General features: G+C 46.4%; 1 protein-coding gene across 2 annotated transcripts; it reads right to left on the bottom strand.

Annotated features, from left to right (window-relative positions):
- Window positions 1-6,391: 6,391 nt before the first annotated feature.
- Window positions 6,392-9,142, bottom strand: s100s (S100 calcium binding protein S). 2 transcript variants are annotated; one of them, XM_037093517.1, is made up of 4 exons: window positions 9,044-9,101; window positions 7,801-7,847; window positions 7,305-7,458; window positions 6,392-7,089 (listed from the first exon to the last, which is right to left on the bottom strand). In XM_037093517.1, the coding sequence occupies exons 2-4, from the start codon at window positions 7,812-7,814 to the stop codon at window positions 6,901-6,903; spliced, it is 357 nt and encodes a 118-aa protein (XP_036949412.1). In that variant the 5' UTR covers window positions 7,815-7,847; window positions 9,044-9,101; the 3' UTR covers window positions 6,392-6,900. The 2 variants fall into 2 exon arrangements, with proteins under 2 accessions (XP_036949412.1, XP_036949413.1); XM_037093518.1 differs by lacking the exon at window positions 7,801-7,847 and having other exon boundaries at window positions 9,044-9,142.
- Between the last annotated feature and the right edge of the window lie 221 nt (window positions 9,143-9,363).

Raw genomic sequence — 9,363 nt, 5'->3', positions numbered from 1 at the left:
TTTCTCACCGTTGTTCTCTGACATGTGGAGGCCTGTTGCTCAAACATTGTTGAACAGTTTTTTTTGTTTTCAAATAAAAAAAAAGGTCCTGAATCTCAACGCTGCCCGTCCTTTTGTGGGCTCCTCTCGGATCCCAAACAGCAAAGTGCGAGGGGTGTTGGTGTCAGCGATGCGTGTTGGGGGGGGAGAAGGTGATCAAAGCGTCGAACTGTCATGATTTGTCGTCGCCCCGGAGGAGGAGGAGGAACCGGCCTCCTCACGGATGCTGACATGACTGAATGAGGCTATTTTTGAGCGCGATGAATCTTTTAACTGCGCGAGTTGATTGCGGTTTCAGCAGTTTGGCGATCCGTCTGGAAGTTTAGTTCTCCATTTGGCTAAAAGGTTGGATGGATTATTGAGACAGGTTAGGGGGGGTAAAGGTCTGGCGGAGAGATTGAGTTTAGATGGGGATCGTGTTGAGGACAGACATCTTACGTGAGCCGCCCGTGTGTAGGCGGAATGTAAATGCGGCACTAAAATAGACAAAGAGTAAGAGTAGTATCATTACACCCGTGTCAAGGGCGCTTAAAGCGAAGGGAAAAAAACAGCAATTGACACCATCCCTCCACCCTTCCCTCCTTTTCTTACGTATCGCTGGCTCCTCTCCTTTACCGTCCTCACCCTGTCGGTGTTATCCGAGGCTGATATCTGTCTGTCACCCGCTTCTCCTTGGCTCTCGGGCGGGACACTATCACTGTTTGCCTCTGTTTGGTGCCAAGAGTTTGAGTTTTAATTTATGAAGGCGAGCGACCCGCAGGTTAGGTTTCATTACGCTAAAACCCGGGATAACTTTCAGTCTTCTCGGTGTGTTGCGTCGTCTCACGGATTACTGTTTGATGCGGCCGACTTGGTGCAGGCGACTCGTGAGACACTCTCCCCTGCCTTAGCTGCGAGAAAATAAACCTTTCTGTCAGCGCAGGGATAAGTATTAAGACCTGAGCGAAAGTAGCAGTGCAACTGTCTAAGATCACTCAGTTGGATGTAGGAGTCCTGCGTGCAGTGTTTTACTTAGTGAGAAGTTCAAACCAAAATAAAAAGTGAGTTATTATCCACTCATACTCACGCGGATGCACATTTGTCGAAGCTAAAATCATCACTGTAGCTCCAGAGCTAATAGTGTTAGCCCGCACCCTTCCTACAGTTAACGCACAAGCTTGTCATTGGTGTAAATATGGTATTTTGAAATCAGTTTGGGATCTCTGTGCTTCTCGAGACTTGGATTATACTGGATGTATGCAGCCATTTCATTTCTATAATTTTTTAAAAATTCCCCATCTTCTACTCCAGTTGTTTAGGGCAACGCTGTTTTGCTGTGAAGCTCCAGAAATGTTTTGCAGATGACCAAACTTGACCAGACTTTTCATTAGCAGTGAGCAGATAATAAGTACAATTTCATTATTGGGTGAACTTATCCTTTATGTAAAAATACAGCTAAATATGCTTATAATACCAGAAGTTTAAATACAAATTTTGCAGAAAAAATGACTGACACATTATTATGTACGACACTGATAGATGCATCAATGATTAAGCAGCCCAACTGTTGTACAGTAGATGGTTCAGCAGTTTGATCCATTACATCCTAACTTGAGGGTACAATAGTGTCTTGAGACACGACCCTGATTCCAAAAGCGCTGAGACGCTGTATGAAACACAAATAAAACGGGATGCGATCCTCTTCTTTCTCGCATGTACTTGAGTGAAAACCCGCACAAAGACGATACGCTCAGTGTTTCATCTCGTCACCTTCATTGATGTTTCGACCAAGCTGAGACAGGAACAACAGAAGACTGTGAAAGTTGTGCAAATCCCCCCCAAAACACCTGTTTGGGACCTTCCACAGGTAATCAGGTGAGAATACCATGATTGGGTATGAAAGGGGCGTCCTTGAAATGCTCGAAAAGAGGATGTGGCGAGGTTCACCGCTCTATAAACGGTATTATACGAGCTGAGGAACACTTTGTAAAAACCATCGCAATCTGTTTTCACTAAGCATCCCGACACATTTCCAATCTGGGATGTGAATCTTAGCGTGATCAATGAGGCAGTAAGACTAATAAACAGACAAACCCACAACGTTTTGGTGAACACAACTGGTTGAGATAAACTTTGCTTTTATCGGTTAAAATGCTGGATAAAGTGACGGAGCGTTTTAATTAGAACCTCGTGAGAAGTTCAGTGGAGGCGTGTGTCTCTGTCGGAGCTGCTGACAGCTCAGAGACATCTGAAATGTGACACCGGGCCTCAACTATTCACTGCTTTTCTGTGAAGGAGCACAAAGGATAAGGACGTCTTTAATAATGCGGTGTATTCCATTAAGATTATAATTCCTAGTAGCTACAGCTGTCGGAGTAAAAAAATACAACACTTCCCTCAGAAGTACCTTCATTGAGTAAACGTAATTAGTTACCGCCTGGTATATCAAAGCGTGCTCTTTATGAATTAGGCGTGCCAGGGCTTTGTAACTCAAATGTCTCCTGACTCCTCTCTGGCAGTGAGCTGCAGCCATAAGGTCTCCCTCCGGTCTTTTATCAAGATGGATTTCACTGAACCTGAGGAAAGCAGCCCTTCTCAAATTCTCCCCCGAGAGGCAGCAAGCTACACCTGGAAAGGAATTAATCATCACATAATATAGAGCTGGAGCCACCTCTGCCACTGTATACTTGAATGAGTAACTTTGTGTGTGTGTGTGTGTGTGTGTGTGTGTGTGTGCCATCCCGCTCTCATGCAATCGCTGCCCGCCCTCAGCCTCGCGTGACAGCCTGACGTGATCGCTGCCCGAATCTGTCTGATGGACGTGGCGGCTTGACATCTGGGTGTCGCTTGACCTGCTCTGTTGGTAACCGAAGTGTTCCTGCCATCCTTATCAGATCCTTCAGGCTGGGTGCCAGTGTCATGGCCCCCGGCTTTGTGTTGCTCATCTCCTCTCTCCTCACACGAGGCAGCACCTGCCACGCGGGGCTCCATCAGCTGAGACTGCGGCCTTTTAGCTCGCATCGGCTCACCTGGTAAGGTCAGGCGTCCTTTTCAGATGCTGTTTGAAGGATGCCCTCCAGCTATTGTTAGTCCCCCCTGTGTGGCTGAAAGGTTGATATGTGACTGACAATTAAGTAACTGCTTTAGAGCATAACTCATGGAGGGCTGTCCGTCCCGCCCTGGTTCACACCTGAAACACCTCAGTGACGGTTCCATAACTCACCGAGGAAACATCCTGTTACATTCAGAACCACAGTGGAATCTCATCGCATTTAATTAGCAGTAAGGTTCAAGTATATTGTATAAAATATGCCCAAAATAACACTTGTTACATTTGGAAAGCAGTGTTGAAATGTAACTAAGTACATTTACTCAATTTTGGTCTTTACTTTAGTACAGTTATCTTAAAAAATTATGATTATCAGATCCAGTAATCAGTCGACCCATAGTATACAGAAGAGTATACACATAGAAGTAAATAAAATGTTTTAACAATTGTAATTGAGTTTTAAAATTCTCTTCTTTGTCTTCATTCTTCCACGCCGCTCCATTTATTTGATAACCTCAGTTACTAGTTACGTTGCAGACAACAAGCTGCATCAGAGGTAAATACATTTACATTTTACAATGTACAATTTTACAATTACAATTAATTCTATTAATTGTATCAATCAGATAACAAACAGATAAACACAAGCAACAGTGATTCCGATAATACTGAATATTGAATCATACAATTGGCCAGGCTGACATACCGTATGTATAATTTACTTTTTCATGTAATTTTGATGCTTAAGTGAAGTTTATATCAGACACTCTCTGACTTTTACTCAAGCACAGTTCACATGTGTGCCTCTCATGTTCAAGAATGTCTTTACCTTTCCTCCAGAGTGACTTTTTGGTACTTTATTACAACATTGTTGATGAGACATCGATGGGGGCCCTTTTAAATAACAGACCAGTTAGCTCGATGTGTAATACGATACTGTATACTGTGGTCAGAAATACATTAGGCAGATTTACTCTGGCAGTGTGCTTAAGTAAACATTTTTTAATAGCTGTACTTTACTTGAGTGATTCCATTTACTCTGTTGACACATTTCAAATATTGCACGGCAGCGTAATCCAAGTCCCAGACTGATGTAAAAAGACATTATCTGCACCCCTTTAAAGCCAAAATCTTCACTTTAGCTCCTTAGCCTTGGTGCAAACTCCTCCGGCTGTGCAGTGAGTAGGAAGTCTGGCTGACAGATACATGTAGTGGAGTAGAAGTATAAAACAGAATGGAAAGTAAACTGCAATACCATAAAACTTTACTTAAGTACAGTATGTGAGTAGTTGTAATAAGTTACTTTCTGACATATCAAGGCACGTCCCCTGACATAATGCACTTTTGACTCCACCTCTTCGATACCAACATTATTTGACACCTGTAGTTACAGTTACTTTTTGGTTAGATTACATAAATACACATTTTATTAGCTTGTTGAAGATTAAATCAACAAGCAGTCTGTAGTCGCGGCTGCTTGTCAACATAGACACACAACACAGATGAAGGCCTTCTCGTACTGCAGGTAGCCCCGGGGCCGAGTGGCTGTCTTTGAATCCTCTTAGCCCTGAGCTAACGAAGCCGTTAGCCCCGAGCTCGGAGCAATAACACGACATTCTTCTACGTAAACATCAGTCGCATTTTCCGACGGACGTTTAACCCCGGGGCCAGTAGAGATTCAGTGTTAATGGTGCACCCCTGGGCTCAGGTTAACCCTGGTTTAACAATGTGTGTGTAAGAATGGTAAAAGTTATCTCTGTCAAGAGCTCTTGGCCCTGGGCTCAGAATAAACAGAGTGACATACCCTGCAATTTTCCCCTCTCAACTTCTTTGATAGTTTCATTTAGATAAATGAATAGAATAAAAGTATGAAAAATAAGTATTTTAAATGTGTGTAGAAAGCCTTTGTTTTTATTCATTTGTCTCCCATTAATCAGGAAGGGGCCCGCTACTTTAGCACTGATGCTGAGTACTTTGAGCGGCAAATACTTAATTTGACTGCAGGACTTTTACTTGTTGTTTCTGTACTCTTACTTCTGCAAATGACCTGAACACCTCCGTTATATTGTGTATGTGTTCACTGTGTGATTTCAAGTCCTTGGCCTATTCAATAATGTGCTTTTGTAAACCAGAGCCGGTTGCAAATGCTCTCCCTTCGCCTTTTTCTTCGAGGCATTCACATTATTTTGTCCACCCTCTTCAGGCCCACGCGACCGCCAGCTGACCTGTTCGATCCTGTAATGGCCGCGACGGTTTGTTTGTTTCCCTCCAGGCCTGCGAAAGAGTTAATCCGCCACGCACGCTGTTTTGTTTTGAACTGTTTACCTATCTGCAGGCCGAGCATGTTGAGCTCGAGCGTTCAAAAGCAGCCAATCAGAGGGCGCTCCTTTCTGGAGAACGCAGTGGGAATGAAAGCAGATAGGGTGAACCCCGCCCATGAACCTGGAGTGGCTTTCTCCGTGTCACTGAAGGTAAGAAGAGGAGGAGGAGGAGGAAGAGGAGGAGAGAGGTTAAGGTCATCGGTGCTCGAGCGCGATTACGCCCAGAAGTGACGTGATCCCTCTGTGATCCGTGATTCAGCTGCTCAGCTATTCGTCCCTCGTCATATTTCAAAAAGCGCGAGCAGCTGTAAAAGCCAATGAGGTGGAAGAGGACGTGTTGATTTACTGATCTGTGTGTGTGTGTGTGTGTGTTGTGTAAGACACTGAGGGACAGCAGAGTGTGCTAAGAGTCACAGCAGCTCCAACATTCCTCTGTGATTATACCACTGCTTTCCAACTTACATTCTTTGCTAATTTACTCCATAAATTGGATTCACTCCCCGCCTTTGCCTTTCGCCTTCCTTCATTCACAAACGCATGCATGTACACACATACACACACACACACTTTATCACACTGTCTCTTCTTCTTCTTGTCCTTCTTCTTCTTCTTCTTTTTCTTCTCCTCCTCTTTCTTCTCCCTCTGTTGAAGAAGTTTTCCATGCAGATCCAAGTCAAACATCTGGGTCAGCTTATATCCAGTGGAACAAGACTTGCAGGATATTGTTGGCAGGATGTGTGAGCTGGAGCAGTTTACTCTGTGGGAATCCCCAATACACACACACACACACACACACACACACACACACACACACACACACACACACACACACAAACAGACAGACACACACACAAAGAGATGGACGCTTACACACAACAGTTTGCTGACACTGTTACTCTCTTTGCGCTGCTTAAACTCGATTTCCAGGTGCGGCGGCTCATGCCAGACATGTCGACGAGTGTTTGAGGGCAAGCACATGAGGCCAAACACGGTGGATAGTTGGTTAAATGCCATGTTTAATGTTTTTGAAGAATGCATTGGTTATTACCAAAAAGGATTACAAAATAGGCGCACAGAAAAGGGGATAAACATGCTGCTGAACACTGAGTACATTCACAATGATACGATAATCTGCTACTTCATATACATTCACAAATTATTCGTGTGCAAGAAATGCTCAAAAGTCGAACTTCCTGTCCCTCCGGCGCCTCACCCTGAACTGTCCAACCTGCTGTATTTAAGCTGAGGGAAGAAGAATGAGCCCTGGTCTGTCTGTGTGTGAAGTCGCCCAGAGAGCGACTGGCTCCGGATCTGCTGTGGTGTGAGAGAAACGACTGCCCCGTGCTCTGTGAACCCACAAACTATCTGCCCCTCATGTGTAGTTGAAGTGTTTTTTACGGATTGCATAAGAGCATCTCCCCTGATTTACAGCCCTGCTCCCCCTCCACCCCCCCACTCTTTTCAACCTCCCCCCTCCTCCTCCTCCACTCTTTTCTCCCCTCTTGCGCCGCCTCAATCTTTCTTCGATGTGTCGCCCTCTCCTTTTGGTTTCTCGTCCGATTTGACATCCAGGAAGAAGTCGTTGCAGGCGACGGTGAGGGCGCCCATCAGGATGATGAACTCGGTGAAGTCCACCTCCCCGTCGTTGTTGGCGTCCAAGTCGTTCATCACCTTCTCCACCGCCTCGTTATCTTTGGAGCTCTGACGGTGGCGGACGGAGGAAAAGAGAGGGGAGGGGGAGAGATAAGAATGTGTGCTCTGTTGTGTGTGTGTGTGAGTGGGGGGGGGGGGGGCATACATCACTGCGCAAGCTTGTCCCAACTTGCGTCCGAGTATGCAAGTGCATACCTTCGCGTGTTTGCAAACGGCATTAGTGTGTCAGCGCACACAAGCACCTATTTGCCCCCTCCTCTTACCCCTAAGTAGGTCCCCAGCTCCTCTAGTAGCAGCTCCTTCAGCTCGCCCCGGCTCAGCGTGTACTTGTCGCCCTCCTTCCCCGAGTACTTGTGGAAGGTCTTTATGAGCATCTGCATGGCACTCTCCAGGTTGGAACTGGGCTCCTTGGACATGCTGCAAAAAAGGCATCAGGTGGAAAAAAGGGTCAGATTCCGCCGCGAAATGCCCGCTCCAGCCCCGACTGCATGCGCGGCCACATGGCAGTCGAAGGGTGAAGCCTCCTCCAAGAGATAGTGATAGGTGTACAGAGAGGAGAGGTTTTCCCATATCTACACAAGAAGGGTCGAATAACGCTCTGCATGCAGGGGCAGAGGCTATTACGGACCCTAATTTAAGTGGTGTGGTGACTGTGTATGTGTGACCTTACTGGGATTTTACATTTCAGATGTTTGGATGGATGGAAAGATGGAGGATAGCTTTGTTTTTTTTTTCTGTGGAAACAACAATCTTACACACATTGTGTCCGGCATCTTGCAGCTCCTTGTGCTGGACTCGTGGAGAGACTGCGCACACACAGACAGAGATAAGTCACTGTCAACGATGCGAGAGTTAGTGGTTAGTGTTGCATATAACAGAAGAGGAACATTTGAGCCGTTTCGCTCCAGGGTTTATCGCCCCCGCGAGCGGGATCGGCAAGGCATGCGACCGGTGAAAAGGGTTTTCAGTGTAAAACAAGTGCTCTGCTGATCGTGTAACGGCCTTATCACTCAAAACCGGACGTGAAACACAAACCTCACGTTGGGAAACTAAGGGGCCGGGTAACCTGAGGGGCCTGCATGCAAAACTAACTTGAGCGTACAGGTGTGGGCGCGCTCACCGCTCACTCGCTCGCTTGGTTGCATTCAAGTTTAAAGCAGCAAAATGCAAGTTCCCGCACAGAGATAGCTGACTGTGAGTTCTCGTCCCTGGATCGTCCAATGCCGACCCTTGTGTTGTGTTCTGGGGATGAAACTCCGGAAGTTACATTCTGTCGCCTCAAAGTTAGGGGGGGATCCGCGTCTGCAAGAATAAAAAGCCTGAAAGATTATTTTGAGGCTAATCCCCTGGCCGTGCAATACACGGCGGCCCACATACAACCCGTTAATCTCCTCGTGCATCATTTATCAGCCATCACAAAGGGAGACAGGGGATGCTAATGTCAGCCACCGGTTATTGCCTCTCGTCATGCTGCGGGGGCATTGTGCGCCGAGAGGTCACCGATGTAGGCAGCGGAGACAAAGGAAGGAGGCGAGTGGACACCACAGCTGACTTACTGGAAAATCTATAGGGGTCATCTGTCTCACTGACTGACACAAAACAATAGGGAAACCATGGAGACGAAAATGCAGCCAGTAACACAATATTGAGCCATAATAGACGTGCACCCTGGGAATTCGAGGACGGAGGATTGTCCGGGTTGAGTGGTGCGTGAAGTTTTTAAAATTTGGTTACACGCACACAAAAAACCCCATCAGCGGTGCATTCTTTGTTCTACATTGAAGTGTATCATCGTTTCTTGGCTGGCTGCACTAATTTGATGTAAAAAAAAAAAAAATGTTAACATCAGCGGAAGGCAAATATGAAAACAAAACTCTTCAGACGAACCCGGCCCCAACCAGCCAGTGTTGAAATTTGCTATTCCTCATGAGGACACCATCATCAAACACAGAGAGGAGAAAGTACAGGCGAAGCAGCAAACTCTCAGAGCTGTCGGTCTTACCTGAGTGCTGATGGAGGGCCTCCTTTGTCTCTGAAGAGGTGCAGGGGACTGAGCCAAGGCAGAGATGGATGGGGAGAGAGAGTTTGCCAGTGGCTTAAATATCACCTGCCCACTCTCCCTCCACCTCCTCCTCCCCCCCAAACTCCTTCACCCACTTACTTCTGTTTCTCTATCCTCCTACTCCCCCCTCCCGCCCCCTCTCGCTCTTCTTACGTTGCAGGTGCTTCCCCCCCCCCTTCCTCCCTCTCTCCATCACACACACACACACACACACACACACACACACACACACACACACACAAACACGTATGATGCAAGTA

The sequence above is a fragment of the Acanthopagrus latus genome, chromosome 3 (genome assembly GCF_904848185.1).
Source record: "Acanthopagrus latus isolate v.2019 chromosome 3, fAcaLat1.1, whole genome shotgun sequence".
Lineage (NCBI taxonomy): Eukaryota > Metazoa > Chordata > Actinopteri > Spariformes > Sparidae > Acanthopagrus > Acanthopagrus latus.
Note: the sequence above shows the minus strand (reverse complement) of the source record. Positions and strands in the feature narration are given on the sequence as shown.

Bases quoted from the DNA above. Each gene is read 5' to 3' on its own strand.
- s100s (XM_037093517.1), bottom strand. The intron at 7,090-7,304 runs GTAAGAGGAGGG...CGCCACCGTCAG, and splicing joins AGCTGGGGACCTACTTAGGG to AGCTCCAAAGATAACGAGGC.